This window comes from Charadrius vociferus, unplaced genomic scaffold (genome assembly GCF_000708025.1).
Source record: "Charadrius vociferus isolate BGI_N301 unplaced genomic scaffold, ASM70802v2 scaffold436, whole genome shotgun sequence".
In the NCBI taxonomy this organism is placed as follows: Eukaryota; Metazoa; Chordata; class Aves; order Charadriiformes; family Charadriidae; genus Charadrius; species Charadrius vociferus.
In genome coordinates, this window is record NW_009649187.1 from 5,793,043 (window position 1) to 5,808,692 (window position 15,650).

The 15,650-nt window shown below is 50.0% G+C and overlaps 2 protein-coding genes across 2 annotated transcripts; one reads left to right on the top strand and one right to left on the bottom strand.

Annotated features, from left to right (window-relative positions):
* Positions 1-298: 298 nt before the first annotated feature.
* LOC104289750 (cytochrome P450 2C19-like) lies at positions 299-6,545 on the bottom strand. Its single transcript, XM_009888751.1, has 9 exons — positions 6,347-6,545; positions 5,842-6,004; positions 5,197-5,346; positions 4,754-4,914; positions 4,195-4,371; positions 3,517-3,658; positions 2,914-3,101; positions 1,589-1,730; positions 299-880 (listed from the first exon to the last, which is right to left on the bottom strand). The coding sequence occupies exons 1-9, from the start codon at positions 6,524-6,526 to the stop codon at positions 690-692; spliced, it is 1,494 nt and encodes a 497-aa protein (XP_009887053.1). The 5' UTR covers positions 6,527-6,545; the 3' UTR covers positions 299-689.
* A 2,849-nt stretch (positions 6,546-9,394) lies between these two features.
* On the top strand, positions 9,395-15,275 carry ZP4 (zona pellucida glycoprotein 4). Its single transcript, XM_009888834.1, has 13 exons — positions 9,395-9,593; positions 9,933-10,054; positions 10,133-10,235; positions 10,812-10,967; positions 11,338-11,525; positions 11,708-11,805; positions 12,067-12,197; positions 12,403-12,592; positions 12,665-12,812; positions 14,159-14,237; positions 14,563-14,679; positions 14,816-14,925; positions 15,183-15,275. The coding sequence occupies exons 1-13, from the start codon at positions 9,395-9,397 to the stop codon at positions 15,273-15,275; spliced, it is 1,734 nt and encodes a 577-aa protein (XP_009887136.1).
* Positions 15,276-15,650: the final 375 nt, after the last annotated feature.

Consider the following 15,650-nt stretch of genomic DNA (forward strand, 5'->3'; position numbering starts at 1 on the left):
GGGCAGCAGGATTGGCAGCCCCAACAACAGCTGATAGAGCTATTGGTAGCCCCAGGGCTGCAGGACTCCCTTCCCCTTGCACACGGTGAGCCTTCCTGACTGGGGCTGTGCCACAACTGTCCAGGGGCTCCTTACAGGCAGCAGCACTGTGTCCAGTGGCTGAAGCAGGCAGGACCCTTGCCTGGGGAGGGACAGCCCTTCTCACAGGGCACTGGCCACAGGCGCTGCAGACCTACTCTGCAGTGGAGCAGGAGATGGGGGCACTGCCCCAACCCAAAGGAAATAACAGCTCAAATCATCATAAATAGATTTTTCTTTATTATTAACATACGCACATGCAGTGCTATCCATCTGCAAAGCATGCTGCTCTTGGTGGGACATGTGCTGTGGGAGAAGCAGGTTGTGGGCAGCCACGGGAACTATGTCTGTGAGAAAATCAGCTGTCTGATGCAGCCACTGCGCTCAAGGAGCCCGTGGACAGAGCATCAGTGCAGCAGGCTGCAGTGTCACCCAGGACCTCCCTGCAAGGTGGCAGCCAGGAGGCTTTGAAGGTGTCTACTCTGTGCATGTACCTTTGTTTGGGCTGTCTTCCTGGCAGCCTTGGGAAGGTGGGCCAATGCTTCTGCTGTTGGCTTTAGTAAGGGACATGTAAAGGAGTAGCCAGGCTTAGGACGCTGTGGAAAGAGTTTTCATGGTTTCCAGCGGGGGACAGCACAGAGTTGGTAGGCAGGAGGTATATTGCCTGTCCCACTCAGTGTTGGGGTTATGCTGAGTTCCTGGGGATCAACGATGGGCTTCAGGGTAAAGTTCTGCAAGATGATGGCCAGGAATAAGAATATCTCTATGCGTGCCAGGCCCTCTCCGGGGCATATTCGCTTCCCTGGAAGTGAAAACAGCAAACAGCGCTCAGTGGGTGTTGCTGAGCAGACCAGTTTGTACTAAGCAGATGTGTTATGCAGCTCTATTTACCAGATACAGCTGCAGCAGTGAGATGACTGTCAGGATTACTGAAGACATTTGCAAGATAAGAGTTTGTTGGAGAAAGATGGACCCCCACCCTTGGCGGTTTGTTTGGATGTGTGAAGGAAGAACAGGAGCAGGAGAAGCCCTGAATGTGGAGGGCGCATCACAAGAGGCAAGAAGAGAGAGTAAGGTGACATAAAGTGCAGGTGAGAAAGCAGAGGGTTGGGGCTATAGGTAGGTGAGTGGTTGCATGTAGCCCGAGAGGTATTTAAGAGGTGCTGGGGAAAAGTGCAGCTACCACAGAAAGATAGGTTGGTTAAGGATGACTATGGTGGTTGTGTAGGCAGGTGACAGGTATTTTAGAAAGTGTCAATGGGTCCCATGCACATCATTACATCGGCAACCCCCAGTAGGAGGTTTGAGAAGCCACCAGGCCTGAACAAGATGGGAGATGGAGCTGGGGAAGGGAGAAGCAGGGAGGAGTTATCCAGAGAGCAGTGAGTCCCAGGGAAGCACCAGTGGGGCAATGCTGGGAAGAGGGAGTGTGTGTTATAGGGAAAGGCAGGGTGGTCCCCAGAGGAAGAGGTTGACAGAGAGAGGGAGAGAGAGAAAGCCTGTGCTTTACCTGCTGAGAAGGGCATGAAGTACTCGCTCTTCCTAAAGGTGCCATTCTCATTCAAGAAATGTCCAGGGTTGAACTCATTTGGGTTTGGAAACTCTTTGTTGTCATGGAGGACAGAACTGAGGGCAGGAAAGATTGTGGTGCCCTGAGATAACACAAGGAGAAGAGCAGAATAGGAAGAGGAGGCGAGTCAGATCACTTAATCCAACTGCCTGCCAAGTTATGGCAGAGCTTCCCAGCACAGTCCTACTAGTGCCTTTGGTTTCCCTTTGGGGACCCTGACTTTGGGGAGGCAGTTTTCATGAGACCCTGGCTAGATGTCACAGCAGGCACAGTTGTTGGCTGTTCTTCCTGAATGCTGCTTCTCACTTTCAGACCATTTATCCTCACCTTGCTCTGATCATCTGGGGACACTCCAGCTTATTTTTCCTCTTTATTTTACCATAATGAGCTTGTAGATGTTCCTTCTTTTCTGCGAGCCCGGAAAAGCAAAAGCACACAAGGTTGTGGAAGTGAAGCTCTCTTCCCCTCTCCTGACAAATTTCTCCTGCCATGATCCTCTTCCTGACCAGCCATTGATGGAGGCATGGGATAAGTAATACAGCAGTGATGACACAAGAGCCCACTGCTGGAAGCTGAGCAGGTCCCCAGGTCCTGTCTTTTGATTTTACACAGACAGTTGAAAATCAAAACGCCAACAGCCCGTGTGCTGCTGTTCCCCTGCTGTACACAGTCACCCAGAAGAGCAATGAGCACTGCTGCTGCAGGCCAGGCCAGGCCGTGGGTTGCTGTAGCCCATTGCCCTGCCTCTGGCAGTGGCCAGCAGTGACTGCCTCAAGAAGCATGTAAGAAAAGGGCAAACAGGTTTTGCTTGAACAGGTTTTGCTTGTTCCCTTGAATGCATACAGAGCCTCCAGCATTTTGTGACTCAGGGGCTTTCTGTGCTCAATAACCACCAACTGACTTTGCTTCCAAGCATGTGGACAGGCTCTCCTGGATGCTGGTGAGCAGTTCCACGGCTTTGCTGCCTTTTGTGTGAGAATTCACTGCTCTGTTTTTTTGTGAACCCACTGTGTTTCTGCAGATAGGTAGAGCTTCAGAGCAAGTGAGCAAAGGTGCTGGCAGAGCTACTATTCCAGTCTTGGCCCATGGAGTGGCAACAAGGGATTGCAAGTGAGCTATAGAAGCCTAAGGATAAAACCTGCATGAAGGGCTGGATGACAGCTAGGTCTGGCCACAGCATTTCTAGCTTGTGGCTTGTAACTGACAGCCTCAGAGCAAATGTGCTTCCACCTTGTTGATGGTCTTGAAGGAGCTTGCCCACTAACCTTGGGAATGACATAGTCTCTGAAGTGGACGTCTTTGGTCACAGCACGAGGGACACTCAGGGGGATGAGGGAGATGAAGCGCTGGATTTCATGGACCACTGCATCTGTGTAGGGCATCTGGGTCCGGTCAGCCACACAAGGTTTTCGTGACCGTCCTACTACCCGGTCGATCTCTTCTTGAACTTTCTCTGTCATGAGAGGCACAAATCATAAAATGGGTAAATAAAACCAAACCTACCTAAACAGCTGTCCACAAATCACAGATGACAGGAGCATTGATGTTGGTTTTGGTGTTGACTAGAACACAGCTCCACCGTGGCCCATGCAAAGAATGTCCTCCTAGTGATGTGGCTAAATAGGAGTACTGGGAGATAAAGATGTGGACACAGTCAAGTCCTTGGCTGTGAGAGGAGTGCAGCTGATGATGATGCCAGTGAAGCTGAGGGATCTCTAGCGGCCACCCTGGGGAATGACGGTGCACGGACTTTGCCCGTTTGGGTAAATTATGAGAGAGAGAAGAGAAAGGTTGGGAGAAGGATGTGATGTTAAACACATGCTCAGCCCAGGGGGATAGCTAGAGAGGAAGAGGTCACAGACTGGTACCTTGTATCTTCGGGTACTTAAGAAGAAGCAGAAGCCCATATCTTATGGTGGTGCTAGTTGTCTCCGTTCCGGCAATGAACAAGTCGAAGGTGCTGGTTATCAGGTTCTTCATGTGGAAACTGGAATTGGGACGCTCTTTCTCCTAGGGAAAAGGCTGGGCTGTTTTTCTGTCTGAACTGAGAAAAGCAGCCCTTTCTTGTGTCATCCCAGGCCTTCCTTTTCACCTAGAGCTGTTGCATTTTTCTGCTAAGGTGCAGCAGCCATCTGGGATATTGTAATGCTATCTTTGTGCAGCGAGCTCAGCCCTAGAGCAACCTTCTTTCAGGCTGTGCACCAAATGGTATGTATCTGCCTGTTTGCCTTTGCTGTGCCAACTGCTTTCCAGTGAAAGAAGAGCAAGACCAGACTGCAAATGTCCCTGTGTTTCAGTGACAGCAGATGAAGGTCTCGCTGTGTAAGGAGCTGCAGGTAGCAGCTGGTGAGTGTGCAGACCCAGAGCTATAAGCTCTAGCACAGGCAATATCTGGGGTATTGATGGTGTCTTCCCACTGCAATTCCCCCCCCCCCCCCCCCCAGGCTGTCTGGGAAGGGGTCATCCCAATGTCTGTGTTAGAAGAGGGAAGGTGCTCCGCGTAGATGTGTTTGGGGATGAGCTGGGGCTGTATGCTGTCTCCTTACCTCCTGCATTTTGCTGAGGAAGCAGTCGATGAAATCCTGAGGGGAACTGGGATCTAGGGAGGCTTGGTGCATCTTCACCTCCTCTGACACAAAGGCTTTTAGATCATCAATTTCTGTGAATATTTTGTTGTGTGGGCCAGGCAAGTAATCCAGGATATTTGAGAACATCTGGTAAAGCTGGAAAGAAAGAAACAGGAAGGTCCCTAGCATGGCCATTGCCCCATCCTTTGATATTAGCAAAAAGCCTAGGAAGGCAACAAGCCTCTCAACTGAGCCAAGCAGAAGGGCTATGAGGCTGGGCAGCCTGACGGGGCAGTAGGGGCTTGCTTAGTAGTAGTAGGAACCTTAGAGGTAGAGAAGAAGGATGTCAGGACTAAGGGGAAGCTGGCAAAGCCACCTTCATTGGTAAAGGTGCTTCTTGCTCTTGAATGAATTCCCTCCTGTGCAGCAGAGCATTGATGGGGTCCTAGTTAGAAGACTGAAATGGGACTTCATTGGGAAGGAGACCTCCTGCTATCCTAGGAGAATGCTGCCACTGTGAAATGGCTCTTGAACGTACCTGTCCCCAGTGGGAGTTCATCATCTGAAAGATATTGTTCATGTTGTTCATCAGGGACAGGAACTTCTTGTCTTTATAGTCATATCGTTTCCCAAAGACAATGGAGCATATGATGTTGGAGATAGCACAACTCAGCATGAAGGTTGGGTCAAAAGGTGCTCCTGTGATTTCAGAAAAGTTACAAACCATAAAAAAACTTATGGGTACTGTGGGTAACCTGAGCTCTGGTTGTTAGTGGAAATATCAGATCACAGTCTCTGAGGGACACAGAAGGATCCTCCAAAAAGAACAGTATGTGATCACAATTATTTACTGCTTTGTAACGAGGGGCAGCCAGTGCATGGACAAAACACATGCAAACTTCAATTCTATGCTAAAGACATGGGGTCCCTTAATACAGTCCTTTTTTTGTAAACATAAGCTATATTAAAAATGGACCATACCCTTTGTTTTGTTGATCTCTTCCAGCAAGTACTCAGTTTCCTCCTGGATCCTCTCTTCAATGCTCCTCTTCCCCATTCCAAAGTTGCGCAGAGTGCTGAGAGCAAACCGCCGGACTTGTAACCACTCCTCGTTGTTGCTAAAAACAATCCCTGCAGAGGAAGAAGGAAGAGGGAAGACCTGGCTTGGGTGTGCTGGGTGTGAGATGAACAGAGGCTCACAGTGACAGTAAATCCTGTCCCTGGGAGAACACTGACATGGTAGTGTCATAGTGTACTGTGGTTTGGAGGCAATCGATGGAGGTCCTGTAGTCCAACTGCCTGCTTTTGGCCTCCACCACATCCCCAACCTCCTTGTGAACAATTCATCACTCATATCTGCATGTAATTTCCCTTGCTGCACCTGGTGGCTGTTGCCACTTGTCCTTTCACTGCCAATCATTGAGATCAATCCAACTCCATTTCTCTGCTACCCTCTTTGGGTGGTGGAAGCCAGCAATTACAGCCCACTCAGCCTTCCCCTCTCCCGGTGGGACCCACCCACTCCCCACAGTCTTCCCTCATGCATAGTACACTCCAGCCCTAATCTGCCAAACCCACCCTCAGCCCTTCCCTTCTCCTCAGAAGGAGCTCAGTCAGCAAACATACCTAATCCATTGTTAGCCCTGTCTCCTAGTGGCATGTGTCCTCTAGCAGCAAACTCATCCGCACGATCAACCAAGGCTTCTTTTACCACATCATGTCCATGCAGCACCACCACTGGTTCAGAGCCCAGGTGCACGGTAAACACTGGTCCATACTCTTCACTGAGCTGTCAAAATGCAAGACAGAACATGGCCATGGAGCACAGAAGGAGGAGGAGTTCAAATGTGGCCTTGCGGCTGCATCCCACTGCAGGCAGTACAGCCTCACAGACCAGCAGCATCAAGATTTGGTCCTCTCATGATAAATGTGGGTGTAGAGAGCGTTCCCAGCTATTCAGCCCTGGACACTAGCAACAGCAGTGAAGGGGAACAGCTGAGATCCTCATGGCTTTTCTGCTCCTCTGGGATCGCTACTCATCAAGCTATGGCCACAGGTTGTTCCTGTGCACAGGTCCCACACATTTTTTGCCCACAGAAGAAAGTAAGAGAGAAGAAGAAAGTGGCCTTACCTTTTGGAGGGTTTGGGCCAAATTCTTTGGTTTCACCTGCAGCACGTTACCTAGGACAGGAAGGGGAGCTGGTCCTGGAGGCATCTTCCCCTTTCCAGACCTCCCTCTCCATGCTGCGAAGGAGAGCAGGCAAGCAACGCAAACCAGAAGGACAACAGTGGCTGCTCCCAGGAGCTCCATTTGCTTCTGCAGCTCAGGAGGCAGTGACTCTGGCTGCCGGAGCCTGAGTTTATATACTGAAGGGCTATGTTAGCTATGTTCACTATGTTAGCTCAACAGCAGGTTTTGGATCACGTGGCTGAGTTAGTCAATATTGCTAGTCAATCATTTGTTAGACTGCCCTGTGTTATGAAACTAGGACTTCTCACAGTATTAATTGGTTATCAAAGACACGCCTTATGTCAAACAACTGCAGAGGCCAACAGAGGTTAAGAAATTTATAACGTGTTCATAAAACTTGTTTTGTTTCACCTAAAGTTCACTGTTAAAGAGATCACGCTAGGGGCGCACTCTTCTACTGAGGTGCTCCTGGAAAGTCACTGTCATGAGAGCATCTTCCAAGTACTTCAGTGCCATTTGGATTTTCTGTTTTTCAGTATTAATTGTACAAGCTTTCAGTGGGGTGAGCCATCCTCGCTTGTTCCTGAAGTCTTCCTGACATTATCAGTGGAGTTCACACTGCGTGTGATGTGCCAAAGAACATGCTGACGTGTTCTCCTCAGTGCACAGCAATTGCCTCAGTCTCTCTTCCTAGGGGTGTCTGGCCTCACAAGAGAGGAAAGTATAAAATATCCATCTAGCAAGGGCAGAAAGGTCTCCAGACATCACAATAGACAAAAAAGGACTTGCTGGAAGAGATAAGATAAAGACATAAGAAAAGGGGACTAGACCTTGGGATGCTAACTTCTTCAAGGTCTCCTAAGCAGATAGAGAAGAGAGAAATCAAGAACTTGAGAGGGTCTCTGGGGAATGGCTTCCCAAGCTGAGACAGAGCTGAAGTTGTGAGAGGCTGTGTATAGGTTAGTGCAAACTGGTAACTAGTCCTTGCACTTGCAATGACCAAAGAAGCCCACCCGACCTACTGCTGGAAGTTGGCGTGTACAAGTTCCTGTTTTGTTGATGTCTACCTCCAATATGAGGAACTGCTCCCCTAGAAGGACCAGAGGTGCTCTGGGAGACTGCAGAGCATGTCTGGTGTGTCCCAAGGACTTCAAAAAGAGCTGGAGGCTTCCTGCCCAAGATTACTCCAGGGGCTGCGTACCTGCGAGGTCCTAACAGCAATGGCAATGGCAAGTAGAAAGGACCCTCAGGGCTGCGGCACTGCGTGTGCTCAGCTTGGTCAGTCTGGCTGTATCCCTCTGTCTGTCCTGAGCTGTGACACTTTTGCAGGCAGACAGGAGTCATCCAACTGAGCAGAAGGTGTTGCAAGGACAGGGGATGTGGGACTTGGTGGGAATTAGCAAGGGCCCTGGGTGAACCAGATGTTTGGCTGGGGTGTGCTGGGTTTGCTGTGCAGCAGGTGTGTTAATGGGAGTTTCCCCTTCGCTCAGAGGTGTGAGTGAGGTTTTCCAAAAGTTTCTGTAGCTTCCGTATGAGTTCTTAAGTCATCCTTGCTTTCTTGTATAAGTTCAATGATTTGCTAGTTGTCCTTTTTTTTAATATCATTTCACTTCTTAAAGACATGTACTTAATACTTTGGTAAAAAAATTGAATTGCCAGTGATTGGGGGCTAGTCATTCGTCTGCTGACCTAAACTCCTGCATCAGCTCATGTGTTGCCAGGGCAGTTCATGGGAGTTCATGTAGCTCTAGGGACTGCCACCTGGTGAAAGTGGAGTTCATGGGAGTTTGCACTGCTACATGAGGTCTCTTTGCTACCGGAGTTCATGACCTTTCCATCTTCTCTGTAAAGTCCCCTTGTTCCTGGGGACACAGACTTACTGCTTAGCTCTGTCTCACAGTTTGCGACAGTGGAATGAAAACTATCGCTCTATAGCTCCAAAGTACTTTGCTTATTTGTTATTGTTTACCCATTTATCAGCTGATAACGCAGTGAAATGAAACATTCAGCAGTCACACAGCAGCTGTGACATTTGGGCAAGCTGTCTTGAAACAACGCTCAGCTTCAACAGAGATGCAGCCTCCCTCCCTGCCAAAGTACAAATGTTTTCCCCAGGTGCCTCTCGACCGTGGCTGCCCGGTGCCCGGGCCAGAGCTGGGAGGAACACATTTGGTTCATGAGCACTGCTCAAACAGCAGCCACCCAGGTATCTTGTAGAGATCCATTTGCTTCAGCCCCTGCTGCGCAGAGCAGCTGAAAAGGTCTTGTACATTGTGGAACAGCCCTCCTGGTTGGTACATGAAATGAGCAGTGTGCAGGGTAGGCACGGTGACGTTCTTCACCAGGCCCTGCAGCTCTCCTCACCCACTGCAAATGGGGCTGTCGTCCACAGCCAGGAGTGTTAAAGGGGAATCACCCCCATTTAGGTGTGCAAAGCCTCCTGAGCACCATAGTTTTCAACAGATTTCAAGTGGGGGGCTATTTCTGTGATTGTATGTCAGCACCCTGTGTCTGGCATGTGAAGCAGTGGCACTTTTAAAAGAGCAAAAGAGCACTGCCATTCAGCTTCTTGCACTCAGGACATGTAATGAGCAATTAGAGCAGCAGTAGGGTACATGGGGAAAAGCAGGCAGATCTCCTGGATGGGCCAGCGGTGGGAAAAACTCAGGGTGAGAAAAAAGGGTTTGAAGACCCTTCCCTCTACGGGGTCTCTATAGTAAATTGCACAGATGAGTTCCTCTCAGCTTAGTGATATGAATACAGACCCATCTCTTGACACAAGCTCAGCTCCTGCCCTGTGGTTTTCTTGAAAGGGTGCAAGCAGATAGATTGTGATGGGTTCAGAGCCAGGTGAGGGCAATGGAAGGTGTTAAACTGCCGGGCTGGGTCCACCTGGACACATCAGGAACTTCTGATCACAGCTGGCTCCACAATTTAAAAAGGCTAGGCTAAAAGCTGCTGCTTCACAGTCCTTAGCAAGAGAGCAGGATGGGTGTTGCAAGGCAGTCTAGGGCTGCATTTGGAGCTATGCTCTTCCGGGGTATTTTTGGTCCCCTTGCTTTGGTTGTAGGGACTCAGGGTAGTGTTTTTTCTGATCCCACCCTGCTGGCTTGTGGCCAAGAAAGCCTGCAACTCATCTTACCTCCAGGTTGGGAAGGGAATGCTTCCTTTGTGCTGACCACTTGGGGTAAGTGGGGGTGGCTTTCTTACTGCTCTATCTTTGCATAGTGTAGCGGTATGCCTGGAATGAGGGGGAAGGGGCAGGTTTTGATGGAAAGTGTTTTCTAACAGCTTCAGTGCATCTTGTGTAAGCAGTGGGCTGTTTATATGACCCAGCAGTCAAGGGTTTTGGTGGAATGTTATGCCTGGATCTAAAAGGTTTCGGCTGCTGTGTTCCCTTGTGCTCCCCTGCTGGCCCAGACCCTAATACTGGCTAAGGCCTTGTTTCCTACAGAAAGCTAGTGTTGTAGACCACATCTTCAATGTGGGATGCTGAAGCCCCTGCTGCTGTCTCCTTTTTCCCTAGACACTGAGGGGAAGGCACATGCTCTGCAGAATGACTCTGAGTGCGGGCTCTTTATATCTGGGACTCCAGATGGCTCCAGGAAAGTATTGGTCTCCTACACTGGCTGTTATGTTTTTGAATGGGTGAGTGACCTTAGGGGTTCTGCTGGGACTGTGGCTACTGCTGGTCTGGCTATCCTGACTGGTGTGTCTCTCCCCCAGGATGGCAATTACCTCATGCTGGTTGGGCTTGAAGGAACAGATGCTGCCGGACAAAAGTTTCTTCATGAAGAGAAACTTCTCAGGTGCCCTGTGGACCTTCCTGGTAAGACTCTGACAGGTCCTTGGGAAAGCCTGTTTGTATCTTGTGGCAATGAGTGCCCTTCCTTTCAGATGGCTGTTCCTAGTCAGTCTGGGGCTGGGAAAGGGGACTTACTGCTGTTTGGAAGACTCCCTGGAGAAGGGTTTGAACATAGGAGCCATCAACTTGCTGGGGACTTCTGCCTCCTTTGCAGGGTCAATAGGTGAATGTTCCTTGTGTCTCCTGGCTATATTCTGACTGCATGAGTCCCTGCAAGTTTCGGGATTAAGCCAGAGACTAGGTACAATGATTTTTTTTTTTTTGCGCTACCAGAATTGATCCAGAATGCTTTATCTTGATAGATCCCATGCAGTCTAGTCTCTTGTACGTGGCTTCAGGGGGAGTCTCTGTTGCAGGGAAATGCAGTCCCCTTCTGAGCAGGCCTCCATGTCAGCTCCAGGCCGTGTGTTTGACCTTCGCCTGAGTCAAACCTCCCTTGATTTGTATGCAGAGGCACCAGGACGCCTTCCACCAGTGTCCTCTGTGTCTTTGTCCCCCTGCTCCTGTGATTTAGCTGCAACTTCCTGCTGTTTCTTCCAGCCCTGGATGCTCCAAGCAGTAGCGTCTGTTCTGCTGTCTTCAGCCAAGACCGGCTGCCGTGTGCCTCCTTGCCTATCAGCCAGGGAGACTGTGAAGAGCGAGGCTGCTGCTATGACCCTCGGGACAGGGTGAAGCCCTGTTACTTCGGTAACACAGGTAAGTGAGCAACTGTCATCCCCTCCTCCTAGAGGAGCTGCAAACTGGGATTCCTCACTTCCCTGACAGAGCAGGACTGGTGCGTGCTAGTCCTGCAGGTGGCTTAGGGCTATGGTTTTTGGCAGAATACTCTGTCCCATTGAAGTGTTCGGCCCTTTCATATGTATTGCAACAGACCTGGGTTTATGGCCAGAATCAGTGTTGCTGTTCAAGCTGGTTGCGCCTGTCTTGCTGTGCTTAGCACTTGCTGTGGGGGTTACAGGTAGGAGATCTTGCAGGACTTGCTGGACTTGCCTTTGCTGTGATGTCTGAGCCTCCCTTGCATCCCTTCTCTCCCTGAGCTCAAAATTGATTATATCTCTTTCTCCAGTGACAGCTCATTGCACACCAGATGGCCAGTTTTCCATTGCCATCTCTCGGGATGTGACCCTGCCACCTGTTATCCTGGAGTCTGTGCAACTGGCCAGTGGACACAGTACTGGCTGTGTCCCTGTTGTGAAAAACAATGCCTTTATTGTGTACCAGTTCCCACTCTCTGCCTGTGGCACCACTTTTCAGGTAAGAGTTGTAGCTGTCACTAGACTGGAATAGCAGGAGCTTGCAGACCTGGAACAACCTGATGTGGCTTTGGCTACTTAATGGGCACCCTCCAGCTGTCCAGAGGCCAAATGCTCTTCTCCAGCCTGGCATTAATCCAGCTTGACTTTAATGTAATGACAGTGCCTGGTCTGTCATTCCAGGTGACTGGAGACCAGGCCATATATGAGAATGAGCTGGTGGCATCCAGGGATGTGAAGACTGGGAGCCTTGGCTCTGTCACTAGGGATAGCACTTTCAGGTAATACCCTGGGGCCGGTATTGCTGGGTGCCACTGTGTTCAATGTCATGAGAGAATTTCCTGCTTGTCGCAAGCTCTGAATTAATTCCACAGATTCAAGTCTGAACTCTGCAGAGAATTTCAAGTATTTGTTAAAAGGAAGTGTTGGAGGAAAGATTTGGGATATGACTATTTAAAGCAGATATTACATTGCTATCTTGGAGAAAGGAGATATCAGTGTGACCTTTATCTGCCTGATTAGGGTTTTCCCTGTCCCACCAGGTTGCATGTCCGCTGTAGTTACTCCATCACTGGGAGCTTCATTCCCTTGAGTGTTCAGGTCTTCACACTGCCACCGCTCCCTGCTGTGTCCCAGCCAGGTCCTCTGTCCTTGGAGCTACGTGTTGCTTCAGGTATGAGAGGTTTGCAGGACTTTCTCAAGCCTCTTGGTGCAGGACTCTGGTCTTTGAGTAATAAGGGAGTATTGATGGGTGAATCTGGCACTGCCTCTTCTCTGGCATGTGGGAACTTAATGTCATGGCTATAAAGGATGCTTTCAAGTTGCCTCTCTCTGTTTGTTCCTGCTCTAAAATGGCTCTTGGGTTTCTTCCATCCCAGATGGAAGCTATACTTCCTACTATAAGGACAGTGACTATCCTGTTGTGAAGACTCTGAGAGACCCTGTTTATGCAGAAGTCAAGATCCTTCAGAGAACAGACCCAGACCTGGTTTTGGTCCTGCACCATTGCTGGGCCACACCAAGTATCAATCCCCAGCAACAGCTGCAGTGGCCTGTTCTGGTGGATGGGTAAGTGATTTGTAAGTAGCTTTGGGTCAGGGGAATGGCACACCTTTTTCACTGCTGGCCTCTCCTTCTCAGGTGCCCTTATGTGGGGGACAACTATCAGACACAGCTGGTGCCTCTGAGTCTTGCGTCAGGACTATTGTTCCCTTCTCATTACCAGCGTTTTGCCTTCTACACATTCACCTTTGTGGACTCTGCTTCCCAAGAGATGCTCTCTGGGCTGGTAAGATCCTGTCCTTGTTGCCTAGCTTCCTACTGAGGACAAGTAACATGTGAGCAGTAACAACCGCTTCAGCCAGTCTTCATAACTCTTGGCCTGTGGGGGGTGTGTGTGCAAAAGCTAGGAAAATCCCCTCCTGAAACAGGAGAGGAGAGGTTGAAGCAAGAAACTCTTTATTCCCTGAGATAAATGTGGCAGAGGTAAGATGCGTCACTGGAGGGGTGTGACAGAAAACGAGACTATTGAAAGGGTAGGTCTACTTAAGCAAGTGCTAGCTTGCTGCCTAAGCTGTTTTGTTGAACTAGCTTAGGGTGTGTGATCTAACTATGCTAATCAATATTCTCTAAACTAAATTTCTTGGCCAAAATAACTTGGAAATAGCTTTTGGTAGCTGGGAAGCGTCTGGGCTCTGAATCTCATGAGCTTCTGAGCAGATAAGTCATGTGAAGTTCCATGACTTGTACCATTTTCTTAGTGCTCCTAGGAGCAATTAATACTCCAAACTGGTCCCAGCTGAACCTAGCAGTGGTGCCTGGACAGCTGTGTCCCAGGTGTCAGGCAGAAGTGCTGCAATGCCAGATCTGACTGAGTTTGAAGGTGTATGGTGAAGGTATCAAAGCTGCCTTGCAGCATGCTGGCAGCAGAGGGCTCCAAGGCTACAGCCTGTATGTGAAGCAAGCCAAAGCTATCTTTCTGCCTTCTCCCTCCTGTGACCAGATGTGCTGGGTCTGGCTGGGATGGAGTGAACTTTCCTCATAGCAGCCCATATCGTGCTGTAGTTTTGGATTTGTGGCTAAAACAGTGATGATAATACACCAGTGTTCTAGCTAATTGCTGAATAGTGCTTGCACAGCATCAAGGCTTTTTCTTCTTGCTCTGCTGTTTCTCAACCCCAAGTGAGTAGGCATGGGTAGGGTAGAAGCTGGGAGGCAGCACAACTGGAACAGCTCACCCAAATTGGCCAAAGGAGTATTCCATGCTGTATGATGTCATGCTTAGCAATAAACACTGGAGGATTTTGTCTTCCAGTGTAGCTGGTGCTCAGACTGGCTGGGCATCGGTCTGCTTATGGGAGCAGAGTGAGTGATTTGCCTTTGCATCACTTGTGCTTTTGTTTTGGTCTTACTTCTCCCCCTTTCCTTCACTTATCAAACTGTTTCTATCTCTCCAGCCCTGGGTTTTCTTGCTCTTCCTATTCTCTCCCCCACCCTGCTGGGGCAGGGTCAGGGGAGTGAAGAAGTGGCTGTGTGGGTGCTCAGCTGCTGGCCAGGGTCAATGTACCACACCAGGATACTGCCTGTCTACAGATAGTGCCTGAGTGATTCCAGGCTGTGTCCCCTTCTTTCTAGGTGTACCTGCACTGCAGTGCTTCAGTGTGCCACCGGTCTGTACAGGAGTCCTGCACCATCACTTGTCCTGCTAGAGCCAGTAAGTGTCTTAGCCTTCCTGTTTCCCCATCCAAAGGGGTGACAAGGGTCTAGCTTCCAAGCTGGGGGTTAGGGGGACGTGTGGGCTACGGACTGGGTCTCTCAAGCCATAGACAGCTTGACAAGGCATTTGCTGCTCCTTTCCATGGAGGAAGGGCCCTTGTCCTTATGCCAAAAAGGCAGAGGTCTTTGTAGGCTCTTAGTTCTGTGCTGATTCACATGGAAGGCTTGGTCTTCAGAGCTTCTCGAGAAGCTGACCTGGACAAAGCTTGCTGACCTTCAGGGCTATATGTCTGCTCACTTAAAACCTTCATATTGCTTTGTAGGGGGTAAAAGGAGTGCTGAGCATCCTCTTCGGGATGGTGCCTCCTATGTCTCCAGCAAAGGCCCTGTGATTTTCCTCCAGGATGAGCTAAGATGGGACACAGCCAAGGATGGCCTTGGTAAGCGTGCCAGCCCAGCATAGCCAGGCTGGGGAAGGGGGCTGGTTTAAGTCTTTCCTGCAGAAAGACAGAGCCCCTAGATCATCCCTGTGCCTGACTGAGGGAGTGTTAACTGAGCCTTTCTCCCCCACAGGAGCAGCTGTGCATGCTGCAGCCCCCTGGGCTCTGGGGTTTGCTGCTGTGGCAACTGGGGCAGCTCTCTGCGTGGTGCTTGTGGCTGCTGTGCTGTGGCGAAGGAAGGTGCTGGTAACATCTGAAATCAATGTATCGCAATAAAGTGGCTGTCAAAACTACTTGGTCTGCGGGGCTCCTTCTCCCTGGCCCAGAGCACGTGGGGTTGAACAGGAGTGTCTTGGGGACCCTGGCTGTAAGCTTTTGTTTGCAAGACAAAAATTATCCTGATGGCTGAGAGAGAGCTTTCACAATGCTGTTTGTCTGAATCGATCTCATTTTCTGGCTATTATTCTGCTCTCGGATTAGTGTTAACTGCCTGCTGCTGCCAGGAGGGCTCCCTTGTCATGGCCTGGGCCGCTGGGAAGCTGCGGACTGAGAAAGGAGTGATGCTGGGTGGTGTCTGTGTCTCTGTCAGTGGCTAAGGTGGCCTTCAATACTACTTATCTTGGCCCCTCTCAAACACTGAGCTGAAGTGTTGCAACCTGCTGTAGGTGACCCTGCTCTGGCAGGGGGGTTGGACTAGATGATCTCCAGAGGTCCCTTCCAACCCTAACCATTCTGTGATTCTGTGAAGTGCAGCAAAACTAATCAAAAGCAAATCCTGCAGCTGCTTCTCCTTTGAGGATGCAGAGCTGATACCTGACTGCGCAGAGGAGCTGGGAATTGCCCACTTGCCCCTGAGCTTGCTAGGTAAATCAGGGCTGTGCTTGTGTGGCAGGGCTCAGGCAGGGATGGCGAAGCATGGCACAGATGGGCCTTCCTAATGATGCTGTACATGAACCTACCTTTCTTGCTCT

What these genes read in the sequence shown, in the direction of transcription:
- LOC104289750 (XM_009888751.1), bottom strand. Translation starts at nt 6,526, where the DNA reads ATGGAGCTCCTGGGAGCAGCCACTGTTGTCCTTCTGGTTTGCGTTGCT. An exon ending in AGAGATCAACAAAACAAAGG is followed by an intron (nt 4,915 to 5,196) that starts GTATGGTCCATT and finishes CTGAAATCACAG; the next exon opens with GAGCACCTTTTGACCCAACC. An exon ending in TGAACTCCCACTGGGGACAG is followed by an intron (nt 4,372 to 4,753) that starts GTACGTTCAAGA and finishes CTTTCTTTCCAG; the next exon opens with CTTTACCAGATGTTCTCAAA.
- ZP4 (XM_009888834.1), top strand. Translation starts at nt 9,395, where the DNA reads ATGGGTGTTGCAAGGCAGTCTAGGGCTGCATTTGGAGCTATGCTCTTC. An exon ending in GGAGCTACGTGTTGCTTCAG is followed by an intron (nt 12,198 to 12,402) that starts GTATGAGAGGTT and finishes CTTCCATCCCAG; the next exon opens with ATGGAAGCTATACTTCCTAC. An exon ending in CACAGCCAAGGATGGCCTTG is followed by an intron (nt 14,680 to 14,815) that starts GTAAGCGTGCCA and finishes CCCCCACAGGAG; the next exon opens with CAGCTGTGCATGCTGCAGCC.